Here is a 23,476-nt window from a genome sequence, read left to right as displayed (position 1 = left end):
AATCCGGTCAAAACGAATCGCCGGCAAAAGTCCAAGCGTGGCTCTCCTACACAAACGCGCGCCACCAACACGGCTCGGCCTTGCGCCGCAAAAGATGGAAACTAAAATTCATCGGCGCGCGGATGAGGCACTTGACGTCAAAACAATCTGCTCAGAGTGCGCGTGCACCAGGAAGACCCGGGTGGAGTTTCCCCCGCACGTCCTGACTGATAAGACACTCGAATGCCTCTCAAAGCGAGGCGACTGAGCCCAGAGGCATTTTGGCCAGGGGGGGAGCGTTTGCAGAACCTCGCCTTGTTTCGACGGCGCCGTCGGTGATGCCGAACGCGCCCCGGGACGGGCCGAGCGCCTGGCATTGGTCGGACGGCGTCCCCGCCCCTCGCCGAGCGACCTCGGAGATCCATTCGGAGAGCGCCAATTCCGAGCCAGGAGATTTTTGATTCGCGTCGGTCGTCGTCGTCGCAACGGGGCACGACGGGGTGCGCAGCTTTCAGCCGCTCCGCCCCCAAACTCTGGAACTCGCTTCCACCCAACATCCGTAATATTGAGCCTCTTCCCACATTCAAATCCCATCTCAAAAGCCAGCGATTCAAAATGGCATACTCAATTTCAACTCATCTCTCCTTTTATCATTTCTCATTTTAGCCGTGGTTTTATTGGTTTTGTTCTTGATTGTAAAGTGTCCTTGAGTGTTTTGAAAGGCGCTTAGAAATCAAATGTAGGAATCTTCTTCTTCTTCTTCTGAATGTGGCCTCCGTGCGCTTTTCAACGAGGTGGCGGACGTCGTTGCATTTTTCGTCGGCGTGCCACATTTGAGTCTTGAGCCCAAAAGGATCTCACGTCAACAAGTGGTCTTCAAAGAATGACGAACATGCCCGTTCGGATGCAAACAGGTTGATTGGCTCGACTCAGTGTGAATGTCGCGATTGTTCTTGGAAGCTTTCCCTCCCTCTCTCCATCCCGTCCCTTCCTCCATTTGCCTTCCTTCCGACCGGCCGATGCGCCGACGATTGTTCTGCTGCCCGTGTGGTGTTTGCAAAGCCGAGCGAGGGGGTCAGCCGGGGGCTCGTAAATTTGGCGGCGGCGGCGAGGTCGAAAAGGAGCGTCGGCAGCGTCAAGAGCTCACCCCGAAGCCTTTTTCTGACTGCGTAGCAGCGCTTGTTGTTTCAGGCGTCTCCTCTTTAGACCCAGCGCCGGCTAGTGAGGGACGCAAGTTGGATGAAGACATACTTGAAGTCTGTCCGCCAGAATGCGTATTGGATTGTCACGGAAGGGCACGGAAAACAAGGCGGCTTTTCTCCAGGCGCTCGAGTTTCCTCCCACGTTCCCAAAACATGTGCGGCAGGTTGATTGGGCGCTCCGAATTGTCCCGAGGTGTGAGGGTGAGCGCAAATGATTGCTCGTCTGTGTGCGGCAGTCAAGAGGCGAGCAGCAGAATTCCGGACCAACTGGAGATGCTTGATGGAGGATTGGCTGACTCCGGCTTGTTGACTTGGGTAAGAGAGCTTGTTACACCTCCAGTATTGCTATGCGATGCCGCGCCCCCGCAAAAAAAAAGTCATGTCTGGGGGTCCGTACAAAACACAACCTTGACCGGCAAAAGGTTTGGACACCCTAGTCCTCCGAGAGCCCTCTCGGAAGTCTTCTCCCATATGCGCTAAATTCAACCCAAGGATCAACAACACAGACGTTTCCCTTCACAAATGCGGCCATGAAAAGATGCTCACATTTTCCACTCGAGAGGAAAGCGGTAAACCGGTGAGTTCATGTTTAAAGTCTGCGTGTGTGAGTGTTTGTCTGCGTAAGCCACAAAAAAACAGAATGGCCGTCACAGCCGACACAGCCCGACGCTGCGGTCAGCGCTGAGCGCCGCCGCCGCCCCCGCCCGCCGCGCATTGGGACACGTCGGGAGCCGCCGTGTGTCACCCCAGCCTGAGTCACAGGGCGCACAGTGTCGTCGCGGACCGGAGCTTGGTGGAAAGCGGGACGTCCGCAAGGTAAACAGGGATGAATGCGCTATTCTAGGAATGAAGATGAAAAACCAAGTGGAAAATATGCTCCCGGTCCCCAATTAGGAGTTTTTCCACTACTTGCTGTGTTTCACAGCGGCTCATGGCCACCGTGTGATGAAAGCTGAGGGGAACAAGGGACTGGGCCCGTACATGACTCATGCGGCACACTCCCCCCCATCCCCTCCTCAGGGCTCACGCAGGTCCCGGTAAGTCCACTCGGAGAGGTAACGCAGCAGCAGCAGCAGCAGCAGCAGCTACGCCGGCCCGTTCCTCGGGAGAAGATTTGCCAAAATGAGCTGGCGCCGCCTTCTCTCTCTCATGCTACTGTTGCAGGCGGCTGCTAAAGACATCATTCCAAGCCAAAGCGTCACACACACGGACGCAGCATCGAATTGTCAAAAACGACTGGCAAGAATTTGTTTGAGGATGAAACTCGAGCCCAATCCGCCGACTGATTTGTGAATCAGTGACGAGCGCATTCTGTCAAGACATGAATTTGTCATTTGTTGAAGCGGGTCTCCCATGAACTGTCAACAACCGTCTCCTTTCCACCTCTGTTCAGCCAATCGGTACGAAGCGCTGGTCCATCTGCACACTGCTTGCGTTTCAAAAGAAATTGTCCAATCGCAAGTCATGAAAATATCCATCAATCCATTCCGGGTTCAAACTGTCACCATAGAGGCAATTTGGGGGGACTAAGCGTCATACGCTAGCTACAACGGGCATCTTGTCTTCTTCGTCGAATCGGGTTGAAGGTTTGGTTGTTTGTTTGTTTTTTTAGGTGAAGAGAAAAACGGATCAAACAGTTTTGGCTGTCACTTCAGCCTCCCTCGGGACAAAAAAAAGACAATTGTCTGGAAAAAAGGGACAATGACATCCGATATCACAATGGGACACTCCTTTGCGCCGCCAGCACATATGTCACCGCTAAACATGTGAAGGAACGTTCATCGCGAAATGAAGACTCGGCCTTTCTTGAGCGCCTCTGAGCGAATTTTGTTCTAACGGCGACAGACATTCCACGGTTACGTTTTCTTGAATGCCCAAAAGGTCAAATGAAGGCTAAAGGGTCGGCGATCGATTCCAACAATCCAATTGTGCAAGGTTGGAATCACATCGTCGCCGTCTTTTGCGTTCCCTTTGATTTGCTTTGACTCGCCCAGACTTTCTGCGGGCCCCGCTTGATGAGCTCCATTTGGGAAACAAAAGCCTTGTGCGGCCAGTGTTGATGAATCCGGCGCTACTAATCCCTTGGTTATTTCAGACATTTGGCTGCCTCGCCTCCCTTCCTTTCAAATTGAAGTTGTGCTGCGCACGACATCCAGACTTTTGGGGCCTGTTTTGAAAACCAGGCGGGACCACCCGGAATCGTCGTCTTACCGAGCGAGCGTCTTAGTCCGCAACGAGACTCGATCAAATCCGACGCGCGGTCGTCATGCAAGGTTCTCCATCTTTTCTCGGCTTCGACCGCATGCAGACTGAATTCCGATTCGCGGAGGAAGCTTGGACGGCAGGCCACTCAAAATGGGAGGCGGTTGCCAAAAGACGCACGGGTTGTGATTCATCAAAAGTGGGAGCCCAGATGTGGAACGGCACGGAAGCGCACATTTCAACCGCCACAGCACGGGAATAGTAAAGCGCAGACAGACAAACAACATCGCCGGTCCGGAAGCCAGGAAGGACTTGGAGAAGTGAATTCAAAGCGGCCCTCTCTTGGAAGATCATTACGTCGTCTCGCAACATTCATACGTCTGAGCGGCAATAACAGAGGAGAGCAAAGCAGAACTCTAGACCGTATGTGGGGTTTTTGTCAAGGGCCGCTTGAAGCCGAATGCTATTCACGCGTGGTATGAAATGAATGTTCTTGGCAGCGCTCTAAGAAGCCACTTTTTGGACATCCGGCTGGAAAGAGAACGACTATCGGTGTGGCCCCAAAGCCTCCTTGAGCCTGTTTATCTTCCAAGTAAACACCGCTCGGCTGCTAATGGAAGCAAGGGGCCTGCGAGGGCTTTTCTGGTCCTAAAATGCGGATGCAACTCAAGCAAATAGCAATCGCAGCAGCAGACATTTGACGTGAAAAAACGCAAGCCACGTGTAGACGAGGGTCGGGGAGGCTGTCAGCACAACAAAGGCAACTCAAGCAAATAGCAATCGCAGCAGCAGACATTGACGTGAAAAACGCAAGCCACGTGTAGACGAGGGCGGGGTAGTCTGTCAGCACAACAAAAATGAAAATGGAATATTTTGATGTGGGTTCCCTTCTCCCCGTTGCCCCCCGCCCCCAACAAACAAACAAACAAACAAACAATCAAACAACCACCTGTCGCCACTCACTCCAACTCGCCAAAGCGACTCACCCAAATTAACGAAGCTCATCACCATGTCGGCGTCGTCGAGAAAGGCCGCTTCGTCAACGGTGGCCAGCGGCGGGCCGCGGGTGGTCCGCGCCGGCCGGGAGCCTTCCGACGCGCCGTCCGCTCGGATGCTGTTGTAAAGGTCCAACATGAAGAGCGGAGCCGAGTTGAATTTGGCCCGGGACACGTGCGGCCTGGGTCGGTGCGGCAGGCCCAGGATGGACAGGATCTCCTTCTGCATCTCCCTCCTCTCGTGCGTCCTCAGGCGCCGCTGGACGAAGGGGCCCGGCTGCGCTCGGCCGCTCCCGTCCCGCGAGGAGTGCCCCCCCGCCGCCGGGGAGCCGCAGTAGTAGGCGCCCCAGCACAATCCGACCAAGGCGAGCCAACCCGGGGTCATGGTGGTGTCCCGCTGCGCGAGCTCGTCGGTCGCCTCGTCCAAAGGTTGGGCGTGGGGGGGGGGGGCGGTCAAACAAAAAGAAAGAAAAAGGACGTGCGCAAGCGGCGACCAAAAGTTGACAAGAACACGCCGGTTGAGAACTCACAAACCGCAGGGCGCGCTGGCCTCAAGCCATGAGAGCTATTTCCTGACGCCACGGCGCAAAACGGCGTTTGTCCCCGTTCTCATCGCGGCGGTCAAAGTGCACCGTGGGGACGGCGGTCTGGGCGCCTGCGGGAGCGGGTCACAGCACAAACATGTCTTCGACGGTCGCGGGCGCGAGTGAACTGCCGACTCCTACGGATGACGCCATGTCATGGCAGCGGACGGCTTTACTGCTCGAAAGCGGTCCAAAGTTGCCCGCGGACTCGAGAGCCAAACGGCTCGCCTCTTCCTCCTCGCGCGGACTGACAGCCGAGCAGGTTGCACTCCGGAATATGCGCGCGCGCGTCCCGAAACCGCCCCCTCCGTCCGCGGTCGGCCAGAGGTGGAGCTCTTCCAACGCGTTTTCGTTTTGGGGCGTCCGACGGCGTGAGCGCGCGCTTCTCCGTCGAGTGCGACGGCGTAAGACACGCCTGACACCACGCGTACAACCGGCTGCGACTCCTTTTCCATTTCGATCGATCAAATGGCGGCGTACGAGCGTAAACCGTGACAGAAATGGCCGGCGAATCACGAGCGCGCAGGTAGAAAGGAAGGCGTCGGCGCACCGCGAGCGGAAGCCCCTTCTACTCTACTGTACGTTCCCTAGTTGAGGTGCGACCTCTGACGGCCAAGATGGAAACTACGCGCCACGACGCACACTGGCCGGCCTACGTCGGGTGTCCGACATGTGATCCGGCTCCAAGAGATGGCTCGGCAAATGCGAATTTTCCCAAGCTCGGAGCAACGTTCGAGCCCACAAGGCAGCTTTTCTGTACAGACTCATCCGTGCAGAGTTTAGAGCCAAAAGGTGGAATCCGAGAGCGCAGGGAAGCGGGAGAAGCAGTGCAGAGCCGGATCCATTCCGTGAGCTACGAGGTTGTTGGCCACCCCCGCCCTCCCCCCAAAAAAAAACAAAAAAACGAGGGCAACCATTTGCCTCAACACCTTGAACAGAAAGCTGATGATATGAACTGAACGCAATCAATCTACAATTGCTTTCTTGACTGACTTGAGCGTGTTTGAAAAAGGGGACACATTTGAAAGTGAGCCTTTATCCTTCCAGTTTTTTTTTTCTGTAAGCGGCCCTCAAACAAAAACATGTGGACACCCCTGTGGTAGACTAACAATATTTATATTGTTGTCATTGAGGTGGAGTCCAATTCAGGTTTTAATATTGTAGATTCCAATGCGTTGCCTACCCCAGAAATCCAGTAGTTCGAAATACACACACATTTTATATATCATACACGCATGCACAAAATATTGCTTTTAAAAGTCTTACCCAAAGCTGCTCGGGGAGAAAAAATATGTTGTTCCAAAACCTTCATCTAATCCCTTCCAACCCCCGCCCCTCACTCTGTTCATTCCTTTTCCCCAAACCTGTGTTATGTCTTGACGGTGCCACATCAGATGTTGATGGTCCCACTGATAAATATTGCTTTTAAAAGTCTTACCCAAAGCTGCTTGGGGAGAAAAAATATGCTGTTCCAAAACCTTCGTGTAATCCCTTCCAACCCCCGCCCCTCACTCTGTTCATTCCTTTTCCCCAAACCTGTGTTATGTCTTGACGGTGCCACATCAGATGTTGATGGTCCCACTGATAAGCTGCCAAAGGTGTCCGGGATCTCTGCGTCTCTTGCCACTGCTGCTTGGAGTCTATCTTATCTGTGTATGAGGAGTGACAACTAGCATCAAAGCTACCCCCCCACCCTGCTCCCCTCCATCCACACACGGGTGACTTTCAGACACAACATTCTAAAATGTATTAAAAGCCAGACGTGCGAGCGTCTGAATTTATTTTAATGTGGTTTGAGAGGTTGAGTTTGATGAACATTTTTTTTTATCCACTGGCAAGAAGACAAATGGTGGGAGAATTGGTTTCCAGATATACATTTTAATCCAACGCGCATCAGCCTTGTGTCAGATGTTCTCCAAGGCAACGAGCCAATCCTAACCCAACATACAGAGTACAGTGCATCGCTTCAGATGAGACCACTTTCAGAGGTCCTCAACATTTGTTTTCACTTTAAGGGGCAGCAGTGCAGGCGACGTGTGTGGACGACGCGGGAAGAATCACTAAACAGAACTCCTGTGGTCTGTCATCTCGCCGTCTCGACAGGACACCTCCTGAGGACCTAACGGGGCATTTGCTAGCGCGTGTCTACATCTATCGCACGATCACCCGCATGATCCTACTACTGAAGTTAGAAGAGCAGTGTCACTGTACAGCGGGGTGTTGTTTTAACTCACCTCGCATCTTCAAATGTCATACAAAGTTCCGATGTGTCGTCAAACTTGGTTTGGGGGGAGGGGGGGTGGGTGGTATGATTTCAATGAGTCAGACTAAGGGACAAAATTTCAACAGTTGGCTCACAAAACACATTTTCTGACATCGAGCAAAAATGTGTAAGTTCCGATTTGATGATGAAGTAATAATCCTAATCAGATGTCCTGTTAAATTAAGAATGAGCATCTCAAATAATGGATGGATGCTAATGGGTATGAGAGGCTGCGTCAGAAGAGTCAAGGAAGGAAGGAAACACACACACATACTCCGTGAATAGTACTGCATATTTCCACAGTATTGCGACATATCCAACTCCTATCAAACCAAAACCTTACGAAAACTTCCCTCCTCGTCCAGTTCCGCTCGTAAATCGAGTTGCCCCGGCCACGGCTTCTGACAAGATGACTGGTGCTCCGCGGTCAATCTCATACTGCATGGCCTTGGGAGAGAACATTTCAACTCAGTCATCCATGCGTAGTCAATTCCTCTCACAACTTCATGACGACGAACTGTCGTGGTTTGTCAAAACGCACGAGGTTGCCACGATGTAAAGGGGGCGCGTACCTGTGCGAACGAGGGTGCGTCGAAGCAGCCGTAGATGGCCGACGAGCGATCGGCCCTCAGGCACTCTTGCGGGAAGGAGCCGATCTGCTCGGCTAACTGCACGGCCGCCTGGAATCCTGCGGTCGCGACGCACAGGAGGTAAGGGGATGTGCGGCCAACGCGGCCGTTCATCAGACGGGAAACGGACGCCGAGCGCCGAGAATCCTTTCTTTCCGACTCAAAATTCTCCCAGTTGGGCGCCTTTGTGGCCGTGCTGCTACTGTGACCTCGAAGCCAAAGCCACAAGAGAGCGCAGCCACGTGCGTGCGACGGAGGAAACCGCGCCTCGCGGCGGAGGTTATGTGTCCGGCGCGCACGTATGCGGGAACGGCTCACGCCACGTTCCGTAGCTCACAAAGAGAGGGCGGATGGCTTGGGCGTCCGCTGAAAGACAAAGTCACCCAACCTGGGCCAATATTGTGCCATAGATGAGCTTGTGCTCCTCACATTTTTGTTACGCTAAGAAGTCAAAAAGAGAGAGCGAGAGACCTTGAAGTTCTGCATCGTTTGTCTTCTCTTTTCCTTTCCGGCCATTCTCAAGCATTTCTAACGTTCACGCTTTGTCTCGGTGGTCTCATGTTTCTGTTGCGGTGAGCTGGATGCGCCTACCTTGTCCATCTGGGACAACTCTGTTGGCCAGTCCATACGCGAGCGCTTCCTGCGCTCCGATGGGGCGCCCAGTCAAAATCAGGTCCAGAGCTCTGGATAGACCGATGAGCCGCGGGAGTCTCACCGTGCCGCCGTCAATCAGCGGGACCCCTGCGAGGACAAAGGACGGAACGTTGGCACTCCAACACAACCTGCGCACGCACGCGTGCACCTTTTGACAAACTTTCCCCAACTATACACAAATATTTGGCGATAATCCAAAACATTTTGGGGTATTATAGTCACACTCCATGCGTTTGCGGCCATGGAGACAGGAAACAACCAACGGGGTCAGTAACAACCTGCGCACGCACGCGTGCACCTTTTGACAAAGTTTCCCCAACTATACACAAATATTTGGCGATAATGGCCATGGAGACAGGAAATAACCAACGGGGTCAGTCCAGAGTGTGGATGGATGGATATTAAACAGCAGCCTCCAAATGTGCATTTTTCTTTTGGAATTGTACTTGATAAACGCACGTCTGTACCAAAAGAGTCCATGAATCATTTCCACACACACGTACCGTAATCGACTGCTGGGAGTAATTGAGCTTCCTGCCGTTTGGAGTCTTATTGCGCTCCTGAACGGCGTCGCCGCTTTCTTTCTTTCTAGTTTTTGTGTTGTTGGGGCTCCTGAACGGCGTCGCCGTTTTCTTTCTTTCTTATTGCCCCCCCCCCCCGCAAACTCATTTTTGGTGGCGGGCCACGTTGTAGTTCCGGCTTCCCTCAGAGGGCCGGTACAACAGTGAAACGAAACAAATGTCTCAGCGTATCATGAAATATGGTTGTACACGACAAATTGATGGATTACTTGTTTTCAAATCCGAAGTCAAGGTTCGCAGTTTGCTCATGTGATGGTAAAAAGGGTCATTTAAAAAAAACAAAAAGAGTGAAATCTCAACGTCACTTCTTCCGCGTGGTCATGTGAAACGTTGTTCCAGATTTTGGCCGTGGATAAAGCAATCGGGCCTGTCGTGCGGCTGTTGGCCTCGGCGACCTCTCGCCCTTCTCCACGCCAGCTCCGGCCCCGTCGACAACCCCGACCGACAGGCTCGTCTCTCGCGTTGGCAGAATTTTGCTCTCTTGACGTGCGTTTTGGGTCCACAAGTGGGCGAGCGGGTGGCCTTGGCGACTCGTTTGAAATTCATCTTGCAATGGGGGCCAACAAAAGAGAAGCCGGCATCACTCAGAAGTCCAGAACGTATTCACAACAAGGACTCCTCTTTTTTCTTGTTCAAAGGAGAAAAAACTTTTTTTTTTTTTTTTTTTTACAGACCAGGTTATGCTACTTTTTGTGCTGTTGGGGTCTGAGTCACTCTTTTGGGTTGGCTGCCTCTTTTCAGTTCAACATCTCTATTTTTGTCAGATTTTAGAATTAGACCACACTCCGCGGAAGCAACAGACAGCAACAAAACAACCCGCTAACACAATGCGAAACGGGACGCACGGTGTCCCAGGTTGCTGCTGGTGCTGCTGGCATCTCCTCAACCACATCAAAGGGACACAAAAAAAAAACCCCAAAACAACCTCCACAATGCGGGTAATGCGATTAAGTTTGATGTGGATTAACAATTTCCGGACAACTGCAGAAGAAATGGTTGAAAGGGGACGAGCGGGTGTTTGGAAGTTCAATTTGAAAGAAAAGAGAAGCAGATTCCACGTTGCTCTGGCGACCGCAGTCCGCCGCCAGACTATCGTGACGCCTTCCGCTCATTTCCTCCTTGGCGAGGTCGAGGGGCCCCAGCAGAGAGGAAGCCGCAAGCCGGCTCAGCCAATCGGGTGCCAGGAAGGTCGCCATCGGCCCGCGTCAGACTGCGGGGGACATCCGTCGAGGGATTCCCTGCAGCCCGTGCCATCGGTGCCCGCCGGCCCCAAAACGGTCAGCCGCGCACCAGGCACCCGGCCTGCATTCGTTTGCTCGAGACCAGTTCAAATTTTGAACAGCCGCTCGCTCCACTTAGCGAATACGGCTGCGCGTCCAGTAATGAAAGACTCCGCTCCAGATTTGAAGGCTTTGGAGTCGTCGTCGTCCTTGATTGATAAGTACGTCCGCAGGCCGAGCGGATGCACGGAAGGGCAGACGGGGGCACGGCCGCCGCAACGCTCTCCGCTCAAATTACAGGCCTGCCACGACGAGCCCTTCATGTTGACACTCCAAATCAAACGCCGCCAGTAAATGATTGAGTCGCACTTTTATTTAGACACGCCCGACTTATATTTTAAGCACGTCAATGAGAGATGCCGTCATCGTCGAACGGGAGCCGCTCGGCGGTCTGGCTCCGCTAGCGCTGACGGCACGAGAGGGCAAATGTTGAGGAGGAAGTCGCGCGACGTCAACAAAACGCTTTCTTTGTTGGGCCATGCGTCCGCCGGCGAGTTGTTAGCGAGGAAACCGCTCATGCGGACGTGGGCAGGCCGTGCAAACTCTGCCATTTCAAGATTGGAAAAGGAAATAAGAACAAAAGAACTCTCAAACATCAGAGTTGGAGGTCTGCGCTTCCCTCTTACGAGTCCCAAGATGCAAAACAAGAGCGACAATCAGGAAGAGTGACATTTGGGCACTCTCGTTCCTCCAACTACGGTACCCGAAACACCGGATGTAAGCCTGAGCAAGCGAGCGTGGACGAGCGCCGTTCGAGCGGTCCCCCGCCACGGACGCTCCAGTGGAAAACAATCTCTCAGACCTACCGAACCTGCGGCAGAACACCCCCATGACGGCGCTCTCCTCCACCACTCGGAGATCGGCCAGCAGAGCCAGTTCCAATCCTCCGGCCACGGCAAATCCGCCGATCGCTGCGATCAGGGGCTTGGAGAACTGCAAGCGGGAGGGACCCTGCAGGAAATGAGAGCGTTCGTCCACAAGAGCGCATGCGGTCATGTGGTCGCTCTCAAATGTCCCGTCAGCGCTCCGACTGCATCGTCAAGATGACACAAATCCGGGGAGACCTGAGATCCGTGAGCAACCCAACTCACTTTATTTCATTCATTCACCTTATTAACTCCGCAAGTGTGTTTTGTTTTTTTGTTGTTTTTTTATGATGCCACTGCTGAAAGATGCTAGCGATGAAGGAAAAGTGTGAAGAAACCAAAACATTACCTTTCTGCGACAGAGAAAATGTTTGAGCTCATGTGTCAAACTCAAGACCCGGGGGCCAGATCCGGCCCGCCGCGTCACTCTATGGGGGCCCCCGAAAGCAAATCATGCGTGTCAAACTTGCGTCGTCCTTGCTCAAATCGGGACCGAAATGTCAAATTGTCACGTGTAATAAATAACGCTGAGATTTGGGAATCATTTGGTTACCCTGTTGACACTCACTCACACGAGCAAGAATTGAACAAACTATTATACTTGAGCGATTTCAAAACTGGTCCTCCATCAATTTGCTGTGTACAAGTAATAACGCGAGGGAAGACGTCACTCCAACGTGGCCCGCGACAAAAATGACTTTGACCCCTCTGGTCAAGTGGCTCAATACAATTTGTTCAATCAATGAAACACAGAAATTCATTTTGCAAATCAGACACAAATGCACTAATCCAAACCTATGAAACGCCATCAGGCGCTCAATTCATTCCGGTCTGTCGGATGTCGTCAATGGGTGAGCGGTTTTACTTTGTTTTAGTTTGATTCGGTGAAAGATGCAATGCTGGGCACACGAGCCCCTGTCACTCACCATTGGCCCGGAACCCTTGGTCACATCTTGTTCCAATTTGAGAGCGGCTGCGCCATTGGCCAATTCTTTCAGGTCATACCCGGCGCAGAAATTGCCGCCTGCAAATGAGACCACAAAATTTGAAACCGTGGCAGCTGCAAAGTCAAAAGGGAAAGGAAAATGATGTGCATGAAAAAAAAAACTGATTTTTTTGGTATTTTTTGTGTGCGTGTGTATGGGTGCTGCCCAACGGCATACAAGGAATGTAAAACATTCCAAGTAGCTCCTCCTCAGTTGTGCTTAACTGCAGTGCGTTGACATCCCGAGACCAGCTATATTTTGTGGACCCAACCGTCGCAGGGAAGCTTCTATTTCTCTTAGTTGACAACGGGCTCCATGCTGGGGAGGAGGATGGGCTGGTTCGCTTGAGGCCACTTGATGGCGCAGACAGTTGATCTGGGTTGAAAGCATCGTGGATGGGAGGGATTTTTTTTTTTCCTGCGAAAGCCATATGCGTGCCTGTGCGTGTTTAAGAAGCGCGCTCGTGTCTTTAGTGCAGCGACATCTAAAGGCGCAATGTCGCAATTGCCGGGGGGAAAAAAAGTTAGCGCGTGCCCCCGCTCGCCAGTAAGCATTGTTGGAATTTTCAGTGGAGTGGCCGGAGTGACCATTTACTTTCTCCTAACACGTGATTTGCGCATGAGCGGGATTCACCCCCGCTCGCCAGTAAGCATTGTTGGAATTTTCAGCGGAGTGGCCGGAGTGACCATTTACTTTCACCTAACACGTGATTTGCGCGTGAGCAGGATTCTGCCAATGTGGCCGCTGACTCAGCCAAGGAGAATTTCCTCTTGCCGATGTTTTTTTTAAACTTCGGCTTCACTGTTTTTATCTCCCTCGCCACACACTCTGTTCGCAACACTCGCAGTGTTGTGTTGTGGCAGAGTGAAGGGAAGGAAACGCGACACCCATGTTGAAATGGATTAAATGTTCAACAGTCATTTGTGGCGAAGGAAAATCGCCCACGAGCAACTCCGTGAACATCCAGCCAAGCGCATAAATCTCACCTACGCCATGCAGGACGGCCACTTTGGACGCCGGCTCCCGCTCGAAGGCCTCCAGCTCCTCCAGCAGACGCCTCGCCGTCTCCCGGTTCACCGCATTACGCGCCTCGGGACGGTTTATGGCCACGGTGAGCACAGGCCCCCTGCGCTCCGACACCACAGTCTCTCCCGCGCCTCATAGCAGAGAATAGAGAGAGGGGTGCAGAGTTGGACCTCCGGCCGTTTAAAAGCCACACCGCGTGCAGCGTAAAGCATCGCCAGCGCGCAACGACATAACGAGAAGACGCGGTGACGGCGCGTGTTGGAAGCGGACCGTTATCGCCATCGTACTCTGTCGATCTCAATCCAAGCTGTCGGCCCGCAGAGTCCGAGTTCTGTTTGAGCTTTCTTCCTGAAGGAAGGTGCCACGTACTTGCTCGCGTGGGAGTCGAGTTGTTTTTCTTTCATGTCTGAGGACTGCATATGTGGTTCTTGACCTACTCAAGGTGAAAAGAGTCTCGAGATAACACTTGTTGTCAATTTGAGCTGCGGAAACTGGCAACATCTGACGTTTTTTGGTGCGATTCTGAGACAGTTTGCATTTCTCCCTGGATGAACTAGTGGTTGCCTGACCGCACAGAAGTTGTTTTCTCTGCGGTCAGAAAAGTTTTCGACCGTGGCCGTGGAATCAGGCGAGGGATCGTCGAGATCGGAAAATAGGGAATCTGGTGAAAGGGGATGCGTGGCCCTGTTTCGCGCTGATTTTGAAAGCGGGTCACAAAATTGCAACGAATTGCATCACGATGAAATGGAAAGCAGCAGTGGAGTGGCCACTTCCGTCATTGAAACACGCGTGAAAACAAAGCATCAACAACCACGGTGATCCGTTCTGATAGGCAAGACCAGATGGTCACACCACAAATTGATTCGTGTGACGCGTATTTGTGGGGCCGGCGGGTTTGTACCTTTCGTTGCTCCGCACAAGGACCTTCTCGGCGCCAGGTGTTTGAGTGGCACACCAGAAAGAAGAGTATTTCGATACGCTCCCGTCCGGACCAGTTTTGGATACATTGTTCGTGGTCTTACGGAAGAAAAAGAACGGCTTTAAATTTAAAACTACCGCTGTAAAAAAAAAAAATGCAACTAAACGTCCTCGGAACTACTTTAAAACTTTGACGTGAATCCGCTGCAGCTGTGAATGAGCAACACTTTCACAGTTCCCTCCGGATATCAGAGCAACGGGACAAAAGGTTCCTATCAAACTTTCCCGTTCCAATTTCATGTTGTCGTGCAATCGCCCACCGATTTTGGCCCATGTGAAATGAAGTGGGATTTTATTCGGGGGGCGTGGTTCTCCTACGTACAGTTCTCTGCGCGTTGCTTTTTTTTTTTTTAGTCGGCTTTGTATTTTTCATGTTTCATTGAAAAGTGTTGTTGTTGAATGATGCCGCATTTTCATGACTGTGGGGCATCCCAGCGTTCGGAATTTCTAATAAACAGCAGTGGGCGCCCTTGAGCCAAGTGGCATTTGCTTTCACGTGATGTTGACTTGGCATGTTGAAAAAACACACACATTCATTTTTCGTTGTTTTTGTTTATAATGAAAGAATTCACTTGTTGTTTTTCAAACTCTTTTAAGGCATCATGCACAAAAATAAGAAATACCTATGGCGTTATGCGCGATCTCTTGCAATATTTTTTTGATGTTTAAAAATAACTTTGTACAAATATGGCATGTAAGCTGGCATGTCACTTTTAAAGCAGGACGCAGCACTGCTTTCACAGTATTTGTAAACATGGCTTTAAACAGAAGGAAAGAGATGAGAGAAAGTCGAAGAGCATGCTACAACTTGAGGATTAAAAAAAAACCCGAAAATCATGCAAACGACTCTGGTACTAACGAAGCGTTTTCCTTAGGATCCTAATAAAAGTTAAGACATTAAAATGACAATAACAGACAGACCGACTCCTACAAATACGTTGTGTCAATAGTAAAACTGTGGTCCCTTGAGATAAGAGTTTAATAACTCAAAACGCTCATATGTCAAATCACCCTTTTCCGTGAAAATGTATTATAGACAGGAAAATAGCACTCCGTAATGTTTTATAAAACCGTAAAATAATGATACATGAAGAGAATGTAACGTTTTTTTTTTTGGTCCCACCACATCAATTAAAGGGTCTGTGCCAAGCTACTTGAAGCTTTCCAAAGTTAATTAGAGCCATATACGGTATATGATTCCATATTTCCTTTGGCCCAAGGGCGATCTAAATTGTTTGAAATTACTTTTACAAGCCGAAAGACCCCTGGTTCACAAAAACTCCGTCCCGGCTTGACTCACTCACATTCGCCAGTCGACTCTCGGTGCGTACATTGAGCGCTCACGGAGTAGAACATCCCAAATGGACACGAAAAACAAAACAAAAAAAAAACTCACTGGATACACCAAACAGCAAGGCCTGGTACCTGACGACATTGGAGTGGGTACATGGAAACATTTGACAATTTATTTGAAAAGTACCGAAATCAGAACAGCCACAAGTGAGCTCAAGTTGCACGGGCAAGTTGCTCTGAGCGAGATGGCGGGTGTGGTTCGTCTGCATGGGCGGCTCCTCACTTTTTGTGATGGATGGGTGGGCGTTGGCGCTTCAAGAGGAGGCATGAGCAAGAAGGGAGGAAAAACACCACCTTGAGGGTGTTTTTGCTGAGGAATTGGCATTTTAACAAAGCTGAGAGCTAGACAAAAAAGAAAAGGTTGATTTGGCATGATATGCCTGCTCCATCGGTGCGCATGCCTTGGCCATTTGGGGGCAGTGTACGAAAGACAAGTAGGATACGCAGTTCATTGAGATGTTACGAATCCCACGGTTTTCGATTTGATGATTTCCATGTTTATCGCGCACATAGCGGGAATAAATCATCTTTGCCCGCCCAAAAAGCGTTGCTAGCTAGCTGGATAAGTGATGTCGGCCTATTGTGAGGATTTTAGTTGGCATGCAGACCAAGTGGAATCCACGATAGGTTGCCAAAATTTGTCTCGCCTGACCTTGGAAAGGGGGGGATGCAGGAGAGCCATCCACTGGGATGGCGTGGGAATCTCCGGTAGCCAAACAAACAACAGGCAGAAAGGGCTTCTATGGCACACGTTCCCTAAAGCTGATCGCGACTCAAATTGCTTGCTTGCTCTAAATCATCGCACACCGTTTCACACAGACACTCGGCGCTATCGTGAGGTCACTCGACTTGACTTCAATGACACCATAAAACGCTCGTATCGCAAATTTGAGCGTGCAAGTCAAAGAAGAAAAAAAAGGCCAAATGATGGCTCGTATCTGATCTAAAAACATTTCTATTGGGTGACTCATATCTCAAGACACCACTGTAATCCCTAATTTGGAGTGCCCCATACATACATAAATATGGACTGGTACTCTTGCAAAACACGACAAGATTTTTTTTTTTTTTTTTAAATACCGGTACATAAACGTTCGCACTTGCAACTTGGGAGAGGGCGAGGGACAGACGCAAAAGGCCTCTAAGATGAGGTATGTCAGCAAAGTTCCAGGACTGGGGTCACTAAAGATATATTCGAAACCCCAGCTACTAACTCTGAGCGCCCTGAATGTTGTCCACACAAACGGTCAATTCGAGCACACCACCTTGCTTCATTTAGTGCGCGAGAGGAGGCGAAAGTTGCGGCAGGACCACTTGTGGCTGCGTCACCATGAAAGCATGCCTGCTCACAATACCCTGAGCATCTGACAGTTCCTGTCTGAGAAGAACGTGGCTGGCCTGACGTCATCTCCCTACTCGGCCTGGCCTGACTTTGTGTGATTTCTCCTTTGTGACCAAGCTCAAGAGGGGCAACGGAAGAATCCTCCCAGGAGTGCTGAAGGATGGGAAAGTGCATTATCGACCCCAGGGAGGATTGTGTTTGAAATATATTTTGTGTCGCCAATCCCAGAACTTTTCGGACACACCTTGGCTATTCTCTCGTTTGCGTCAACCCTATAAATGTGCGTGAGCGAGGGCCAACGTCGGGTCAGCTGTCATTGAGGTTTGGGGGAGGAATCTTGTAGCGTCCATCATGGCGGACATCCGGCAAGTGCACAATTCTGTCCAGTTAGTTGTGCTCCTCTTGGCCGCGTTAGTGTGCCATTACACTATATTGAAGACCATGGATAGATACTGTTCATAGGACACCTGGATCCAGCCATCCTGGTCTGTGTCGTACCTTCTGAAAACATCCGTCAACCTCTGTGGAAGAGAGCAGGACAGTTACTAAAGAAATACATTTTTTTGTTGTGGTTATAAAAACAACAACAACAACAAAAAGGCAATATTTGGATGCTTCATCATGATGACGCTACCTGAAGTACGATACAGCACTGGATGAAGTCATCGAAGGCCACCTGTCCCTTCCTCTGTCGATCAAACTTCTCGATCAGCGTACCGTAGAACTGATCCGATAGGCGATAGCCTGCGAACAGCAAAAAGGGATCTTGTTAAGTCTCCTGAGAATTGCTCCAAACCATGTCCCCCACCGTCGCCCAAAGTCAGCTGACCAGAGGCTCCGTCATTTGATTCTTTTGTTTGCCTGCAAAGTTGAACTGTTTTGTGCCGTCTACTGTCTTTGCTGTCCATTGATGGTTTTCTTGTTGTATATATATGATATTTGCTCCATGTACAGCACTTTGTATACAAGGGTGGTTGTTTTCAAGTGCTCGAGAAATACAGCAGAGTTGAGGTGAGTGCCTGGGCGTCAAGGTGTCCCGCTAAGCTGTGTAGCGATTTCCTTTTCACCAATTCAGAAACTCTTGGATCTACCTTATAGTTTTTTGTTTCGCTCATGTTAGGGGGCCGTTGCTCATCATGGCATGCGTGTGCGCGTGTAACCAACGGGTGGATCGCAGGAGGTCGGTTGCTTGAAAAGGAGTAGATCTTTCCTCTAAAAAGGTTGGGCATCGCTGAACTAGGCCTTTGCTCAATACTTGATATACCGAGAGCAGCGATCACAGCCTCAAGTTTTTTTCATTTTAAACAATTGACAAAGCTCTGAAAAATCATTATGGGGTGCGGTGACTAGTTTTGCAGTACAAGTGAACCAAAAAAAATGTGGAAAAAACCGTGTCGGTCCAAGATGACTCACAGGCCCCAAGTAGCCAAAAGTGCTCGATCTGACCGCTTAGCCCACCACGGGGAAAAGTTGTTGACAGCAGCAGGGGAGCCCTCCACCAACACAAAGCAAAAGGAAATGCGCCTACTTTGCAGCTCACCGAATCCGGTCAGTGCCTGTTTGAGCTCGTTCTTGTCGATGAAGCCCGAGTTGTCCCTGTCGTAGGTACGAAAGATGTTCTGCCAATCCGTGATGTATTTCCACACGCCTGCAAACTCGTTGAAGTTCACCCCGGCCTTATTTTCCCTGTCGAACATGGCTGAAGGACAGAGACAGAAACCAGCGTAAGTTGTCTTCTTCGTTCATTCATTCATTCCTCCGAATTGGCTGTCTCAAAGGGTTGCAATGGTCTCAAGCGCACGTTCGCGGTCCCCTTTGGCCACGGGCGAGTGCTGACATTGTCGTGCGTGTGTTCACCCAGTTGCCATGGCCAGGCAAGAGCACAAAGAGCCTGTTGTGCAGAGGGAAGCGGCCACATCGGCGAGTTACTTACAGATTATGGAGCGCACCGTCACAGGGTTGAACGGCGTCCACGTGCCTGAGAAAAACGAGAGGAACACAATACCTGTCAATGCCCAGTGTTTGAGCTCACTTTCACTTCGTCATCAGCACACACTTGGCAATATGTTCTGAAATACAGGCCATCCATTTTCTTGCGCGCTTGTCCTAATTGGGCTTCAGAGGTCTCGGCTGTGATCTTTTTGCACTTTTTTTTTTTTTTAGGGTCTCAAAGTCAAGAGATCGCGTGTGGCAAGTGCACGTCGAGCACAGCCCGATTATTTTCCCTAATTGTGGAGCGATAAAAGACTACAGAGAAATCTACCAAGAAGCTGGGAAAGAAAGGAAAGACGAGAGGAAACAGTCGGACGTGCGTGTGCTACCATTGGATAAGGCCTGCTGGAGCTCCGAGTCCGATATCACCCCACTGCGGTCCTTGTCCACCCTGCGGAGAGAGGAGAGCACGGATTACATGTCACCTGCACAAACAACTTCACACCCGGAACAGCGTTAAAACAGGCTGTGAAAACAAAAGAACGATCCTCTTGCGCACGAGGCCGTGATCGACAGCTCATCCTCACGGGACGACTAAAACTCAGACAACGGTTCACAAAAGACATTTTGGACATTCCAAACACGCTCCACTGAAGACATTCATGTGCGCGCGCGTGCGTGCGCATGCTAGTCCCGCGACAAAAACAAAATATCGGTCGGCTATGTGACGTGTCGACTCAGGTTTGAAGAATCACACAACCTCAAAATTCGCATGCTGTCAATTTAGAAAGCAAGCAAATTCTTCTGGAAAACTACACTTCTAATATCACGCAAAATTGTGTTTTTCTCAGTCTCTTTTGGTACCGATGAGCCCAAAGACCAAGAGTGTGTCCTCACCAAACCAGGTCGGGCAGCCTCATTTTTAGGGTAACCTGGCCCGGTCGGCTGTTTTGAAGACACGTCACAGGGAAGTGGTGACAGCTCTGACGAAGGCTGAAGCGACAGCCCAAGCCGTCAGCCAGGTAAGAGTTCCCATCCCGCCCCCCCAAAAAAAGAAACCTTAAACCTAACTGAGTCATGACATCATGAACAGGTCACGGGCGCAACTTATGAGCTTCATACTTGTGAAATGTTGCCCGACCAAAATGTGACTCAGTTGTTCCTTAGCAGCAAGTAAACATTGCGCTTACCCTTCAAACAGAGGCAGTCGGGGAGGAGCTGGGGAAACCTCTAGGTTCAGTTATTAAAAAAAGAAAAAAAGTCAACCCAGCCCAATGCATACTTGACAGGCAGGCTTTTCACTCGTAGGTGTGACACGACATATCCGGTTGTATGTGATCTGCTCTGCTTGCGTACGAGGAGCTGGAGCCAAACCTCCCCCCACCCCCCTGACATAAATAACGCAAACATGGGGGTCCTCGGAAAGGAAAAGCAACACTGGGAGCATTTCCATGAAGCGCCGCTTTGTGGAGGTGAGGCCAAGTCTGGATCGGTGCTCGTTACCCAACCTTGACCAAACAGCGACAAGACAAAGCCGCGACTGTGCCGCACACGTGACTCGGTCGCCGAGCGCAGCCTTCTTGCCGGGGAGCCCAAAATGAAAGACGTCATTAAGAAGCGCTTTGCCCGAAGCCGTGACAGACAACCATCTGGTCGTTCCACTGGAAAAGAAGGTGGAATTGAATAAACTCTTTAACAGCGATGACTGAGCGGTGTGTTCTGCCCACGTTTTATTTCCTATCGGGAACCCGTCGGGTTGGAAAATGGAACATGGCTACTTTCCAAATAAACCGCCCCAAATTAATTAAGGTGCGCAAACTGCGCGAGGGAAAAATTGCCACATCCAAATCGAAATGTCCCGAAAGACAAACACAAGATGTCCACTAATTTGGGCATCCTCAAGATTTTTGTCTGCCTCGAGTACCCGCTTGTTGACGTGTGCGCTGTCAGGAAGACTCGTATCTGTCTCTCACTCTGTTTGACTCTCAAAGCCCCGGCCGGGACTGCGTTATGGAAACATTTCTGTCAGACGTCACCCGGCCGTCTGCTTCTTCGTGACTCGTCGGGCACCGAGTCCATGGGAGTGCATGTGAAAAGCTTGACTGACCGCTGCAGTCTCTCCAGAAAACAAAAATGTCCAAGTGAGAGTAAATGGATTTTCCAAAGTCCAACGCAGCGTATGGTGACTCATTCTCGTATGTGGCGGAGAGGCCTCCCGCCTCAACTAAGCTCCGTTGACTCTGATGGTGTGACTGAGGGAATTCCAGAGACCGTCAGCAGTGAGAGGCAGCAGATGAGGCGGCTCACTCGTGAGGATGACTGGGCCTCGTCAGTCAAGTGTCTTCTCACGGTGACTTTCCATGACAGCGTATACACGCACGCAGACAGCGGGAGAGGGGAAACGGCTTGAAAGCAGCCCGCTTTCTGCAGAGGCTTTGCACCACACATCAATAATTTGTGCGCCATGTTAAGCCTGCAGCATTCCAATGCAACAAAGCAGCGCATCTGCAGTATTACATAAGGCTATGGAGTAAAGCGACGTCTGGCGGCACCTTGATACATGAACTAATACGGTCGATGATGTCTGTCTCAGTCGATATTTAACACTGTGCATTTTTAGCTCACATTACTGTCTGTAAATTATATCAATAGAGTGAATGAATTGTCCCTACACGACGAACTACCGCCAGCCCTGTGAGGGAAATTCAATTCGAGGTAGTCCTCGTACGATGCGGCTCTGTGACGTCACTACGCTGCTGGGGAAGTGACCTTAGGAGTGACGCTGACGTTTCCGCGCACATTGCCGAGGTCGCGCACTTCCCGGAAGCCTCAGTCTGAGGCGACGCAATCACACCTTAGCCGTATTTTTGAGTTAAAAAAAAAAACAAGAACCAAACCAAAAGACAACGCGAGCTGTCAAGTGAAAAGAGCGTAGTCGACGACACGCTGGCCTCTCCCGTACTCACCTCTGGAAGATATTCCACAGAAAGCTCTGATCCGGAGGGGTGTTGATATGCGGGGGAGCTCTGTAAGGACTGTGATAAGCCATTTTCAAGAGGACTAAACGGGAGACAATGTGTCCGACGAGCACGTCTTCCAGCCGCCTCGACTCCTCTCTTCTTTCTCGACGTTAACTCCCCGTTCCCTTCCTGGCTCGTGTGTAGGGGCGCGGCCAATCATTCAGCACTTCTGTCAGGGCTATATGACGTCATACTCTCCCCTCCCCGCTCCCACCCCCCCAACACATACTCTTTCTCTCACTCTTCAAATGTCTTGAAAATGGCAACAGTAAGGTTTCTTGGTCTTTCATGTATTAACGAAAAAAAAAGGTTTCATACGGTCCACAGGTAGTTAAAGTGTATGGAAAAAATTGTCGACTTTCATCACGGACTTCAATATAAGCAATGGGTCCCTCGCGGGCGATGCCATAGGGCCGCCATCTTACGTTGCCACAACATCGCTTCAGGTTTTCACCGAAAACAGTGGTGCAAAAATGTTTTACTGTAGGATCCCCGTATGAACTGTGATCCACTGAAAGACCGAACTTAACTGTTTGCATCGACCATTTAGAGGATACTATCTCAGCATCGTGAATTGTGATTTACAGAGGTTAGGTTTAGATGTTTTGTGTGTGTGTGTGTGTGTGTGTGCAAGTCTAAAGATCCAGCCAACAACAAACTGGTTGGCACGTCACAGTAGAGAGGTGAAGGGTTCGACTCCGGCAGCGACCTTACTGCGTGGAGTTTGTCCCCATGCCCGCCTGGGTTTTCTCCGGATACTGCGGTTTCCTCCCGCATTCCCAAAGCATGCACCGCAGGTTAATGGAACACTTTCTACATTGTCCCGATTCCGGCAGCGACCTTACTGCGTGGAGTTTGTCCCCATGCCTGCCTGGGTTTTCTCCGGGTACTGCGGTTTCCTCCCGTATTCCCAAAACATGCACGGCAGGTTAATGGAACTCTTTCTACATTGTCTTTAGGTGTGAGCGTGAGCGCTGATGGTTGTTCGTCTGTGTGTGCCCAGCGATGGGCTGGCAACCAGTTCAGGGTTTCCCCGCCTACTGCCCAAAGACACCTGGTATAGGCCCCGGCACGTCCGCTTTTGCATGACAGTGTTGTCAATCATCAATGTCGTTCCAACAGATCTTCTACATTCCGTTGTTAAAAACGCAAGATATATTGAATATCTGGAAACTCAATTGCTTGTTTTCATTTTTGAACAAACTTAAAGTTTACAATAAGTTTTTCAAGCCCATGGGGGGGGGGGGCCATTTTAAACACACATCCCACTACAAGGGAACTGAGAGAGCACATTCCAATGCTAATGTAGACACATCTGGTGACTCGCACGTTACACACCCTGTGTGATCACAGATGAGAAATGCTAACGCCGGCCATCATCTTCACGCTTATCACATCAAGTCACCGCTAACTGAATCATTACCATGTCAATAGAAGCACTGAGGGAGGAACACAAACGGCAACTTTGATGGAAACAACTCGCCTAATCTGATGCGTCTTTGTGAAAAGGATTGCAAACGAGTGCCGCGGTCATTTGTGTCAACGTGTACAACCCGGCAGAGCAGATGCGGGGGGGGGGGGATCCTCCCCCGTGGGGGGCTTTT

General features: G+C 50.7%; 3 protein-coding genes across 11 annotated transcripts in view; all 3 read right to left on the bottom strand.

Moving 5' to 3' along the window:
- The window catches only part of LOC109527844 (bone morphogenetic protein 7-like), an 11,441-nt gene extending 5,936 nt beyond the window's left edge, over positions 1-5,505 (bottom strand). Inside the window, exon 1 of the mRNA XM_019889964.1 lies at positions 4,370-5,505. Within this exon, the coding sequence (XP_019745523.1) occupies positions 4,370-4,763 (394 nt within the window). The 5' untranslated portion in view covers positions 4,764-5,505. The remainder of the gene's footprint in view (positions 1-4,369) is intronic.
- Positions 5,506-6,170: 665 nt separating this feature from the next.
- Positions 6,171-14,507, bottom strand: LOC109527949 (carnitinyl-CoA dehydratase). 8 transcript variants are annotated; one of them, XM_019890176.1, is made up of 9 exons: positions 14,149-14,507; positions 13,208-13,378; positions 12,162-12,259; positions 11,176-11,320; positions 8,438-8,595; positions 7,798-7,968; positions 7,579-7,672; positions 6,531-6,611; positions 6,171-6,358 (listed from the first exon to the last, which is right to left on the bottom strand). In XM_019890176.1, exons 1-9 carry the CDS (start codon positions 14,252-14,254, stop codon positions 6,225-6,227), a joined length of 1,158 nt encoding a protein of 385 aa, XP_019745735.1. In that variant the 5' UTR covers positions 14,255-14,507; the 3' UTR covers positions 6,171-6,224. The 8 variants fall into 8 exon arrangements, with proteins under 8 accessions (XP_019745735.1, XP_019745736.1, XP_019745742.1 ...); XM_019890177.1 differs by lacking the exon at positions 6,171-6,358 and having other exon boundaries at positions 6,397-6,611; positions 7,798-7,913; positions 8,446-8,595; positions 14,149-14,503; XM_019890181.1 differs by lacking the exon at positions 6,171-6,358 and having other exon boundaries at positions 6,523-6,611; positions 7,569-7,672; positions 14,149-14,501.
- Positions 14,508-15,319: 812 nt separating this feature from the next.
- pdcd6 (programmed cell death 6) lies at positions 15,320-22,023 on the bottom strand. Of its 2 annotated transcripts, none has more exons than XM_019890185.1 (7): positions 21,819-22,023; positions 19,242-19,303; positions 18,854-18,898; positions 18,449-18,619; positions 17,555-17,664; positions 15,673-17,441; positions 15,320-15,524 (listed from the first exon to the last, which is right to left on the bottom strand). In XM_019890185.1, exons 1-6 carry the CDS (start codon positions 21,899-21,901, stop codon positions 17,343-17,345), a joined length of 570 nt encoding a protein of 189 aa, XP_019745744.1. In that variant the 5' UTR covers positions 21,902-22,023; the 3' UTR covers positions 15,320-15,524; positions 15,673-17,342. The 2 variants fall into 2 exon arrangements, with proteins under 2 accessions (XP_019745744.1, XP_019745745.1); XM_019890186.1 differs by having other exon boundaries at positions 18,461-18,619.
- Between the last annotated feature and the right edge of the window lie 1,453 nt (positions 22,024-23,476).

The sequence above is a fragment of the Hippocampus comes genome, unplaced genomic scaffold (assembly GCF_001891065.2).
Source record: "Hippocampus comes isolate QL1 unplaced genomic scaffold, H_comes_QL1_v1.1 scaffold185, whole genome shotgun sequence".
In the NCBI taxonomy this organism is placed as follows: Eukaryota; Metazoa; Chordata; class Actinopteri; order Syngnathiformes; family Syngnathidae; genus Hippocampus; species Hippocampus comes.
This window is presented reverse-complemented; position numbering and strand designations above follow the sequence as displayed.

Bases quoted from the DNA above. Each gene is read 5' to 3' on its own strand.
- LOC109527949 (XM_019890176.1), bottom strand. From the start codon at position 14,254: ATGTATCCAAAACTGGTCCGGACGGGAGCGTATCGAAATACTCTTCTT. The intron at 7,969-8,437 runs ATCCAGCTCACC...GTTTCCCGTCTG, and splicing joins CAGATGGACAAGGTAGGCGC to ATGAACGGCCGCGTTGGCCG. The intron at 6,612-7,578 runs GGAAGTTTTCGT...CCTCATACACAG, and splicing joins GAGCGGAACTGGACGAGGAG to ATAAGATAGACTCCAAGCAG.
- pdcd6 (XM_019890185.1), bottom strand. From the start codon at position 21,901: ATGGCTTATCACAGTCCTTACAGAGCTCCCCCGCATATCAACACCCCT. The intron at 17,665-18,448 runs GTAGGCGCATTT...TGCTGTTCGCAG, and splicing joins CGGATTCGGTGAGCTGCAAA to GCTATCGCCTATCGGATCAG. The intron at 17,442-17,554 runs GTAGCGTCATCA...TCTCTTCCACAG, and splicing joins AGTGCTGTATCGTACTTCAG to AGGTTGACGGATGTTTTCAG.